The sequence below is a fragment of the Microcaecilia unicolor genome, chromosome 7 (assembly GCF_901765095.1).
Source record: "Microcaecilia unicolor chromosome 7, aMicUni1.1, whole genome shotgun sequence".
NCBI classification, from domain to species: Eukaryota; Metazoa; Chordata; class Amphibia; order Gymnophiona; family Siphonopidae; genus Microcaecilia; species Microcaecilia unicolor.
Window position 1 is genome coordinate 4,417,093 of NC_044037.1, and position 12,340 is coordinate 4,429,432.

Genomic DNA, 12,340 nt, shown 5'->3' on the forward strand with positions numbered 1-12,340 from the left:
TTTGGCATGAACTCATTTTAAAGGCCATTGATTCCGAACCCTTCTCAAAGTTGTGTTCTGTGGCCCTCTATACCAGAGAGCTATATATTTCTTCACCAGGATGCCCCGTGGTGAACTGCTCCCAGGGTTGCCATCCCCCAGTTCTGTGCCTCCTGCTGAGGAATTGTGTGTGCCCTTGGGAGGAAAATTCAGGTTTTTCACTTAGTTTATTTATTCCTCATTCTTTGTTTTCACTCTTCCCTTGTCATGTTCTCATCCAGGGTAGGCAGTGCCTCCAAGCTCACTCCATTGTTGTTTTGCACAGTTGAGAAGGAGGCCATTGTGTGCAGAAGCATGAGTACCAGCACACATAGTCTGAGTTTGCTGTTGCTGAGGCGTGAACCCGCCGAAACTGGCAGCAAAGATGGGTGATGGTGGTGGTGGTGGTAGTGATGAAGATGATGGTAGCGATGGTGATGATGCTGGTGGTGACTAGGGTTGTGGTGGTAATAAAACAACTCAGAGTCCGCAGATTTGGTTGATGCATTGTAATCGCTGTCTGCTGGTGGGTCACAGGAGCGCCATCGGACATCGCAACACTCTGCTTCTTCACTGGATAATTGGTTTTCTAGCAACCCTATTAGAAAAAAAGGTAAAATTTAAAAAGGACATCATCAGCCCTAGTATAATGGGAAGGAAGAAATATTGAAATTATTTTACTTTTATAACGTGCCTACTTTACTCATGGACATTTATATTGCTTTTGTGCTATAAAATGGAAGAATTTTGACTCCTGGTATGATTGACATTTATTTACAGTTGACAGCATTAGTAGAATTTGCATAGGATAACCCATTTCACTTTTGTCAGTTTGCAAAAACTCTGATGTTGCAGTACAAAAGTAAGAACTTTGAACTTTTCACAACACTGTACTTAATCAAAAAAATATCTTCAGCTTAACAAGCTTTGCTTTGATGAGTTTTACACTGTTTCTGTGTTCCATCACCTCTTAATTTAAATGGATAAACACAGATGTTGTAGCTCCTGCACTGTAAGTTAGGAGACCATGGAGATCTTTTAGGAAGCAGTGTTAAGCAGCTATGGCGAGTTTTACCATGCGGTAGATACTAGTGTAGACCTATACCAATGTCTACCACTCATTAAAACCAGCAACAAAATCATTAAACCAGCCCTAGCTGCTTAATGTGGATAGGGGCAGGAGCTGGGTGTGACATGGGCAGGTCAGAGAAGTGGCCAACTGTGATAGCACACATGTCGATCATGATAGTAGCTTGGCTGCACATACTGCCACCTTAAAAAAACATGGCAAGAGTAACCATGCATTGGCAGTCCAGTAGCATGGCTACTCTCAGTGGAGGTATGGCAGTGTCTCCCATGACTTCCCCCATCCGCAGAGCTGCCAAGGGGTCCTGAAGTTTGAGAGGGAGATTTTAGTATATGCCCCCTCCCCACTCTGCCTTTGCTCCACCCATTCCACCTCATGTCTCTACCCCCTGGCAAACCTCAGTTCCATGGCCATTCCAGAAAATATTTTATTAACACTACTGACAGCAGGAATGGCTAAGAGGGAGTGTTTCAGTTCACTCGATTACACCCCCTATCCAGCATCTGTTCTCCCAGGGACATAACGCGAGGGACCTTGGCCCTCTTACTTTGATCTTAAGCCCACTGGTTGAATCGCTGTTGGAGCTGCCCATGCCCCACTAGTTGAAGTGGTCCACTGCATGAGTCTCCTACCATGCTGTTTGAGCAGTGCAGCAGTTGCCAGTGTGCTTCAGCCGCCAATGCTAACCCTCCCACATATGCTCAGTTTAGGCGCTTGAAAATGGAAAATAAGATGATACCTTTTTATTGTACTAGCCTAATACCTTTTCAATTAGCTTTCGGGGGCCAAAACCTTCTGCCTCAGGTCAGGTCAAGACAGTATACTGCTGTTATGGTATCCTCTCCTGACCAGAGGAGGGGAGTTTTGGTCTCTGAAGGCTAATCAAAAATGTATTAAAATCAGTCCAATACTTTCTATTTTGTGTTTTATTTGCATTTATTAACCATTATTAACATTACTTTATCCTAAATTAAAAATAAAATTAGTTTTCTGTACCTTTGTTGTTTATGTTTTCTAATTGTGTTAGTCCCAGTCTCTTGATTCTGCGTTCCTTCATCTTCTCTTAATTCTCTTGCCAGGGTTTCCTGTTCATTTGTCATTTTTCTCTATCCTGTTTTTGTTTGTTTATTTCTTCAATTTAATTGTCCAGATTTAATTCATTCTTACTATTTAGTCTTTAATTTCCCTCTACTTCATGTACCTAAGGCTTTTCATCTTTTCTTCACCGTTATTCTCCCCATGCCCCTTCCTCTTTCACTAACTATCCTCTCCCCTTTCCATCCAGCAGTTCCCCTCATTCTCTCCCTACCCTTCCGTCCAGCAGCTCCCCCTCTTTCTCTCCCCATCCTTCCAGTGTCTCTCCCTTTCTCTCTGCATCCTTCCATCCAGCATATCCTCATTCTCTCCCTGTCCTTCCATCCAGCATCTTCCCTCTTTCTCTCCTACCCTTCCATCCAGTGTCTTCTCTCTTCCCACCCTTCTCCCCTCTCTCCCAATCTTTCCATCCCGTGTCTCCCTCTGTCTCCTTCCTTCTAGCCAGTTCTCTCTACCTTTTTCCATTTAGTGTGTCCTCTCCCCCATCCTGCCAGTGTCACCCTCTTTCTCTCTGCATCCTTTTATCCAGTGTCTTCCCTCTTTCTCTCCCCATCCTTCCATTCAGTATCTACCCTCTCTCCCAATCCTTCCATCCAGTGTCTCTCTCTCTACCCTTTTCCATTCATCATGTCTCCTCTCTCTACACTTTCATCCAGCGTCTTTCCTCTTTCTGCCACCATCTTTCTAGCATCTTCCCTCTTTTCATCTAGCATCTCTCCTGTTTCCCTCCATCCGACCAGCCAGGGTCTCCCCCTTTTTCCCAACAGCTGATTTCCTGCCCTTTTCCATGTACCTTCTTTCGCCATCTTTCCACTCATCTTTCTCTCTCTCTGTACCTCTCTTCCATCCAGCATCCCCACTCATTTTCTCGCCTCTGCTCTCCGTTCAACATCTCCTGCGTCCCTCTCCATACCCTTCCACCCAGTATCTAGGTGTTTCCTGGCCACTGCTGCTTCTCCCAATGAGTAAAAGAACAAGAAAAAACGGTGGGCCATAGCAGCATTCAGGCATGTGATTCATGCCCACTCTGCCAGTCCTCTGCCCCCTGCTGACAGCTTCCCATTCCAGACCAGAAGAGCTGAAATGCGGGAGACTTGGCATGTCTGCATCTGGTCCCCAATTCAAAATTCACCATGGAGTTCCAACCCCAATCCCCAGGCCTAAATGCACCTCCACAAAGATGGACCTTCCCCCACCTGCCCAGGATCTACCTGGGGGTCTTCATTGGTAGATCAGTGGGCCTGGGTTCTAGGAGTCATAGCAGTCATTTTACATCCCAGCACAGTGAGCAGATGTAAAAGGATACCACTCCTACCCTGGCTCCAGTGAAGACCCCAGGTAGGTACAGGGGGGAGGGCTGGGAGGAAGGGTCCAACTCTGGGGGGAGGCATTTATGCCTTGGGATTGAGGTTTGGAACTTTGGGTGGGGGAGGGGTTAAGAAGGGGGAGATTGGATAGGGGGATGTTGAGGGAGTAGGGAATCAGATCAGGACATGTTAGCAAGGGATTGGATGTTTGAATGGGAGATGAGATCGGGGATGTGGCAGGAGGGAGGATTGGATATAGGGGAGATGTTTTGGGGTGGGTGCACCGCTGCTGTAGTTCTGTATTTATTTTTGAGTGGGCCTGCACTGCATTACATGCAGTGGCAGATAGTGCAGGTGAATGAAACGTGATGCTGTAAAATATGGGGGTCAATTCTATAAAATGTGACAAGATGCAGTGTGCTGAGTGCAAATTACATGAGGGCCCAAATTCCATTACAGAATACTAATGTAATTCAGCATTTATACTCTAAAATTTATATGCACGTACTTACACCATGTGAATAGCGTAAATGTGCACACTAAACGTAGCACTTTAGCATGTACATGACAGCATCCTATAACCTATGTGCATAAATGTTTGATACACCCATGCCCCCCCCCCCCCCAGTTCAGACTCCCATGTATTTATGTGCAATTGTATTTTTGTGAGATCACAGTGGAATTAAGGAAATGTTTTTTTGACCCCATTAGTGGTCAGCATTTCAGGTTGAAACATAACACTACATGTAAGTCTGAGTTTTTGATCTAGGTATACCAGACCAGTCCAGACTAATGTGTCGATCCACCAGTGAAAGATGACAGAGGAAAAAGTTCCAAGTGATTCATCCCTTAAGGGCATCGTCCAGCCTGGAATGTTCAGTATTTTCTCTGTCTCCTAGCGGATGGTAGACAGATCGTGCAGCTCCTCTTGGTGCTGGCTGGTTGGCTCCTGTCCTGACTTGTCTGGATAGCAATTGAGCAAGGGGTGTGCTGGTGCCCAGATGTGGGTTGTTTTAAGATGACACCCAGTGGTGCTGGATCCCTCATCTGCCAGCTAGGGTGACACCTGGTGATACTGGGTCCCTCCCCTTCCCTGTTTGTGGCTTCTGACGGGGTTGAGAGAGTGGAAATGCAGCAAATTCTGCCCTTCTGGAATGGGATCATGCAGGGCAAGTATGTGTTCCTTCTGTCTGTCAGGTAAGCTGTGTTTCTGTTTTCTAGCTGAGCGACCTTTGTGCCTGTGTTTCCTTTACAAACCTGCTGACAGTGGTTTCTTTTTTGCATTGGTTACCCTGTGTTGGTTACCCATTTCTTGTTTGTTTCTGTTTGACTGCTGGGGTTATGCAGTGTGCTCGGTTTCCTCGCGGTGGTGGTTTGGTTTTGGTGGGCTGTTCTGGTGCATCGTTCTGGGGCCCATGTTTCTTCCCTGCTTCCTTCAGGTTTTGGCCATCTGGGTTTCCCTCAGGGCTTTGTTGGTCTGTCTGCTGGTGCTGTTCCCACACCTCCCGGTATGCAGGGATTAATTCTCCCTCCTCTTCCTGGCACCTTCCTTTTCAGGTGGTGGCGTTTGTCCATGGAGTTTAGGAAGTTGGGAACATTCCCTGGCACTTGACTAAAAGCACTGGCTGGATGATGGGGACAGTTTTAGATGGGAGCAGGTGGTTTCATGGCTGCAAGGTGCCTTTTCAGCGATTCCTTTTCAGTGATTGTTCTGACCATAGGAAAGTACAGCAGTGCTCTTCGTTGCTTGGCAGCTGCGTAGCCTATCCTTGCTTTGCAGAGTTATTTTGGTCTTGAGTGTCCCAACTCCATTGGGTCCCATCCGGGTGCCTGCCTAGTGATCTTGGCAGTGGCATTTTGGCCTTGAGGGGGAAGTGTGTGTTTCTTTTTATCACTCTCTGATAGAGTCCAGTCTTTGGGGGCTCAGTGTACCAGTGTCTAAAAGTGACACAGGGCTTGGCTCCATTCTCTGTGCCACTTCATGTTCTCAGAGGACGGGGGCCAGAGCCTCTGTTTCCTTTATTCTACATTTGCCTGTCTTCAGTTGGCCACAGTTTCCTGTCTTCTTAAAGACTGCAGCTCCTTTGGTATCTATGGGGCAAGATGCCATTTCAGACTGTGCAGCGGAGCTTCCCCAATGTATATGGGGTGTGCCTCTTGTCTCTATAGGTTAGACATAAATCTGCTGCTGCATATAGGTGCTGCTCCATCTCTTCAGGTGTGGTGCGAATCCTTCTCTGCCTGTTCCCCTCCTTCATTTCGGTCTAGGGAGGTGGACTGTAGTTCCATCTATACCTCCAAAGCATGTTTTTTTTTCCTCTACATGGTGAACATTTCTCTTTCTGTGCCCTTGGAGTGCTGGTCCATCTATGCGTTTTCTCAGGCGCTCCATTTCTGCTTATTGAGTGCAGATTCTCCTCTGTATGGATACACAGTTTCCTTGCAGCAGGTGGAACAAAGCTTCTTTTTTGCCTTGTGGCCATGGCTTTGGTTCAAGCTGCCACACAGTTGTCTGTAGCAGTTTTCTGTGGCTCCATCGCTTCAGCTTTAGAGTACCGCTGTCTCTCCGCTTGTCATGCACTTTCTCTCCCTCTGAGGTGCTGCTCCATCTCTTTGTGGTCAGCACGGCTCCATCTCAGCATGGGAGGCACAATTCCATCAGGGCACGAGTCTGTGCCGCTGTCTCTGCGTCTTGCACACAGTTCTGTCTTTGTGAACAGAGCCTTGCTCCATTTTGGCAAGTTAGACATTACTCCAGCTCTGCCTCGACTGGGTAAATATGTCTAGGCAGGTGGAGCGTGGCTCCATCTCTGGCACCGCTCCGTTTCTGCTTGTTGAGCGCCGCTGCTTCTTCTCAGCAGTGTTAGAACAGCTCCATCTCTGCAAGGTGACAATTGTCCCAACTCTGCTGCTGTTTGTGCATCGCTCCCTATCTGCATGAGGAACATGGCTTCATCTATGCTTGTGAATCGTGGCTCCCTCTCAGCTGGTTGAGCGCAGGTCCCTCTGCCTGCTGTGAGCTTCTACATCTCTACAGGTTGAATACAGTTCCAGCTCTACACATTGTGCACACCTCAGTGGTGCGTATCTTTTTCTCTGCATGTTGAGCACGGCTCTGTCTCTGTACAATGAACGCAGTCTCCGTCTATGCGGGTGTTGAGTGCCGGCTCAGATGTACGTGGCTCCTTATCCACATGTTGAACAAGGGCTTCCTCTCTGCACATTGGGTGCGGCTTAGCCTCTGCATGTTAAGTGCAGCTCCCTCTCTGCATAAAGTCCACACCTACCTCTTTTCATGGGGGTACACAGATCTGTTATTATTATTTTATTATTTATTGCATTTGTATCCCACATTCCCCCACCTATTTGCAGGCTCAATGTGGCTTACATAGATCTGTTAACATTGTCATATCAGGATATCAGGTACAGTTAGTAATGTGTAGCAATTAAGGAAGGGAAGAGGGAAGAAGGAAGAGAGTTGTTAGGGTAGTTATAGAAGGTGGGCGTTCATAACTGTGTGGTTTGGTGAGGTGACTTAGTGAGGTTATAGGTTCTCATTGTAGGCCTTGTTGAAGAAGAATGTTTTCAGAGATTTTCGAAAGATAGTTGTTTCTTTGATTGCTTTCAAGTCCGTGGGTAATGCATTCCATAACTGCGTACTCTTGTAAGATAAGGTAGTGGCGTGCATCAGCTTGTATTTAAGTGACTTTTGACCTTGATTCCCTTTCTGCATATAGAGTGTGGCTCCATCTTGTTCAGCTTGATGCCATCTTGGCGTGTCAGTGCAGCTCCGTCTCTGCGAGTGTCTCTGCATGTGGAGCACAGATCCCTTGCTGTGGGTGAAGTGCGACTCCATCGCTACATGGGAGGTGCATTTCCTCCTATGATCATTCTGTTAGCGCCGTCTTGACTGAGTAAGATTTGAGAGAGATACCGGTGGCAGAAATGGTATTCAAAGCTGACGAGTCGGAGAAACTGAATGAAATCTCTATAAGCCTAGAGGATGTAGTGGGGCAATTTGACAAACTGAAGAGCAGCATCAGTATTCATCCCAGAGTACTGATAGAACTGAAAAATGAACTGGCAGAACTATTGTTAGTAACATATAATTTATCTTTAAAATCGAGTGTGGTACCGGAAGATTGGAGGGTAGCCCATGTTAACGCCGATATTTAAAAAAGGTTCCAGTCAGGATCCGGGAAATTATAGACAGGTGAGCCTGACGTCGGTGCTGGGCAAAATGGTAGAGACTATTATAAAGAGCAAAATTACAGAGCATATTCAAAAACATGGATTAATGAGACAAAGCCAACATGGATTTAGTGAAGGGAAATCTTGCCTCACCAAATTTATTACATTTCTTTGAAGGGATGAACAAACGTGGATAAAGGCGAGCCGGTTGATATTGTGCTTCTGGATTTCAAAAGGCGTTTTACAAAGTACCTCATGAAAGACTCCAGAGGAAATTGGAGAGTCATGGGATAGGAGGTAGTGTCCTATTGTGGATTAAAAACTGGTTAAAGGATAGAAAACAGAGAGAAGGGTTAAATGGTCAGTATTCTCAATGTTCCCCAGGGTCTGTGCTGGGACTGCTGCTTTTTAACATATCAATATATATAAATGGCGAGTGTGGTACTCGCAAATGCGCAGTAGAGACCCTCTCTGCCCCGCCCCTGCGTCAATACATGATGACGAGGGCGGAACAGAGAGGGTCTGTACTACGCATTTGCGAGGGACACCGCCGTCGCTAACGCTCCCTCCACCCGGAGTCGCTGCCGCCACCCACCTTCCACCCGGTTGGGCCCTCGCTCCGCTATTGAAACAGCGAGGGCACGCAGCACACAGCTCTGCTGAGCTGCCGTCGGCCTTCCTTCTTCTCTGCCTGTGTCCCGCCCTCGACGACGTTACGTCACACGAGGGCGGGACACAGGCAGAGAAGAAGGAAGGCCACGGCAGCTCAGCATTAGAGCTGAGCGCTGCGTGCCCTTGCTGTTTCAATAGCGGAGCGAGGGCCCGACCAGGTGGAAAGTGGGTGGCGACGGCGAACTCGGCGGCGGGGTGGGGGGCCTTTCAACCCCCCCTATACTAGCCCATTTTTACGGGCTGACCGGTTAGTTTATAAATAATCTAGAGATGGGAGTAACTAGTGAGGTAATTAAATTTGCTGACATCACAAAGTTATTCAATGTTGTTAAATCGCGAGAGGATTGTGAGAAATTACAACGGAACCTTACGAGACTGGGCGTCTAAATGGCAGATGGCGTTTAATGTGAACAAGTGCAAAGTGATGCATGTGGGAAAGAGGAACCCAAACTATAGCTACGTAATACAAGGTTCCACGTTAGGAGTCACTAACCAAGAAAGGGATCTAGGCATTGTTGTTGATGATACGTTGAAAACCTCTGCTTAGTGTGCTGCGACGGCTAAGAAAGCAAGTATTATTAGGAAAGGAATGTAAAACAAAAGTGTTTCCAACAGTGGCCAATCCAGGTCACAAATACCTGGCAAGACCCCTGAAAAGCTCAGTGCATTTTATGATGCTTATCCCAGAAATAAGCAGTGAGTTTTCCCAAGTCAATTTAATATTGGTCTATGCACTTTTCCTTTAGGAAGCCACCCAGACCCTTTTTAAATCCTGCAAAGCTAACCACCTTTACCACATAAGTACATAAGTAATGCCATACTGGGAAAAGACCAAGGGTCCATCGAGCCCAGCATCCTGTCCACGACAGCGGCCAATCCAGGCCAAGGGCACCTGGCAAGCTTCCCAAACGTACAAACATTCTATACATGTTATTCCTGGAATTTTGGATTTTTCCAAGTCCGTTTAGTAGCGGTTTATGGACTTGTCCTTTAGGAAACCGTCCAACCCCTTTTTAAACTCTGCTAAGCTAACCGCCTTCACCACTTTCTCCGGCAACGAATTCCAGAGTTTAATTACACGTTGGGTGAAGAAAAACTTTCTCCGATTTGTTTTAAATTTACTACACTGTAGTTTCATCGCATGCCCCCTAGTCCTAGTATTTTTGGAAAGCGTGAACAGACGCTTCACATCCACCTGTTCCACTCCACTCATTATTTTATATACCTCTATCATGTCTCCCCTCAGCCGTCTCTTCTCCAAGCTGTATAGCCCTAGCCTCCTTAGTCTTTCTTCATAGGGAAGTCGTCCCATCCCCGCTATCATTTTAGTCGCCCTTCGCTGCACCTTTTCCAATTCTACTATATCTTTCTTGAGATGCGGCGACCAGAATTGAACACAATACTCAAGGTGCGGTCGCACCATGGAGCGATACAATGGCATTATAACATCCTCACACCTGTTTTCCATACCTTTCCTAATAATACCCAACATTCTATTCGCTTTCTTAGCCGCAGCAGCACACTGAGCAGAAGGTTTCAGTGTGTTATCGACGACGACACCCAGATCCCTTTCTTGGTCCGTAACTCCTAACGTGGAACCTTGCATGATGTAGCTATAATTCGGGTTCTTTTTTCCCACATGCATCACCTTGCACTTGCTCACATTAAACATCATCTGCCATTTAGCCGCCCAGTCTCCCAGTCTCGTAAGGTCCTCTTGTAATTTTTCACAATCCTGTCGCGATTTAATGACTTTGAATAACTTTGTGTCATCAGCAAATTTAATTACCTCGCTAGTTACTCCCATCTCTAAATCATTTATAAATATATTAAAAAGCAGCGGTCCTAGCACGGACCCCTGAGGAACCCCACTAACTACCCTTCTCCATTGTGAATACTGCCCATTTAACCCCACTCTCTGTTTCCTATCCTTCAACCAGTTTTTAATCCACAATAGGACATTTCCTCCTATCCCGTGACCCTCCAATTTCCTCTGTAGCCTTTCATGAGGTACCTTGTCAAACGCCTTTTGAAAATCCAGATACACAATATCAACCGACTCCCCTTTGTCCACATGTTTGTTCACTCCTTCAAAGAATTGAAGTAAATTGGTCAGGCAAGATTTCCCCACACAAAAGCCATGCTGACTTGGTCTCAGTAATCCATGTCCTCGGATGTGCTCTGTAATTTTGTTTTTAATAATAGCCTATACCATTTTCCCAGGCACCGACGTCAGACTCACCGGTCTATAATTTCCCGGATCTCCCCTGGAGCCTTTTTTAAAAATGGGCGTTACATTGGCCACCCTCCAATCTTCCGGTACCACGCTCGATTTTAAGGATAAGTTGCATATCACTAGCAGTAGCTCCGCAAGCTCGTTTTTCAGTTCTATCAGTACTCTAGGATGAATACCATCCGGTCCAGGAGATTTGCTACTCTTCAGTTTGCCGAACTGCCCCATTACGTCCTCCAGGTTTACCGTGAAGTCAGTAAGTTTCTCCGACTCGTCCGCTTGAAATACCATTTCTGACACCGGTATCCCACCCAAATCTTCCTCGGTGAAGACCGAAGCAAAGAATTCATTCAGTCTCTCCGCTACGTCTTTGTCTTCCTTGATCGCCCCTTTTACCCCTCGGTCATCCAGCGGCCCAACTGATTCTTTTGCCGGCTTCCTGCTTTTAATATACCGAAAAAATTTTTTACTATGTTTTTTTGCCTCTAATGCTATCTTTTTTTCATACTCCCTCTTGGCCTTCTTAATCTGCGCCTTGCATTTGTTTTGACACTCCTTATGCTGTTTCTTGTTATTTTCAGATGGTTCCTTCTTCCATTTTCTGAAGGCGTTTCTTTTAGCCCTAATAGCTTCCTTCACCTCACTTTTCAACCAGGCCGGGTGTCTTTTGGACTTCCGTCTTTCTTTTCTAATTTGCGGAATATGTATGGCCTGGGCCTCCAGGATGGTATTTTTGAACAGCGTCCACGCCTGTTGTACAGTTTTTACTCTCTCAGTTGCCCCCCTAAGTTTTTTTTTTTGCCGTTCTTCTCATTTTATCATAGTCTCCTTTTTTAAAGTTAAACGCTAACGTATTTGACTTTCTGTGTACAGTTACTTCAAGGTCGATGTCAAAACTGATCATATTATGGTCACTGTTATCAAGCGGGCCCCAGTACCATAACGTCCCTCACCAGATCATGCGCTCCACTAAGGACCAAGTCTAGAATTTTTCCTTCTCTCGTCGGCTCCTGCACCAGTTGCTCCATAAAGCTGTCCTTGATTTCATCAAGGAATTGTATCTCTGTAGCGTGTCCCGATGTTACATTTACCCAGTCTATATTTGGATAATTGAAGTCACCCATTATTATCACATTGCCCATTTTATTCGCGTCTCTGATTTCTTTTATCATTTCTGTGTCTACCTGCTCATCCTGGCGAGGCGGACGGTAGTACACTCTTATCACCATTTTTTTCCCTTTTATACATGGAATTTCAACCCACAGTGATTCAAAGGTGTGATTTGTGTCCTGCTGAATTTGTAATCTATCTGAGTCAAGGCTCTCGTTAATATACAATGCTACCCCTCCACCAGTCCGGTCCACCCTATCATTACGATATACTTTGTACCCCGGTATGACAATGTCCCACTGGTTATCCTCCTTCCACCAGGTCTCAGTAATGCCTATTATATCCAATTTTTCATTTAGTGCAATATATTCCAACTCTCCCATCTTATTTCTTAGACTCCTAGCATTTGCATATAGACATTTCAGAGTATGTTTGTTGTTCTTATTTGCATGATGCTTAGTACCTGACGCTATTGATTTGACATCTTTTGTCTGATCTTTAGTTGTATTTAAGGGCACCTGGCCTACCACGGTCTGTTGTGCAACCTCACTATCCAGAAACCCTATCTTCCCTGTTTGTGAGGTATCTTTGCAAGATAACTTTTCCCGAACCATGCGCTTTTGAGCG

General features: G+C 46.0%; 1 protein-coding gene across 1 annotated transcript in view; it reads right to left on the reverse strand.

Annotated features, from left to right (window-relative positions):
- Positions 1–221: 221 nt before the first annotated feature.
- FAM155B (family with sequence similarity 155 member B) overlaps positions 222–12,340 on the reverse strand; it is a 432,929-nt gene continuing 420,810 nt past the window's right edge. The window contains 1 exon segment of the mRNA XM_030209495.1: positions 222–616. Coding sequence (XP_030065355.1) covers positions 231–616 — 386 coding nt within the window. The 3' untranslated portion in view covers positions 222–230.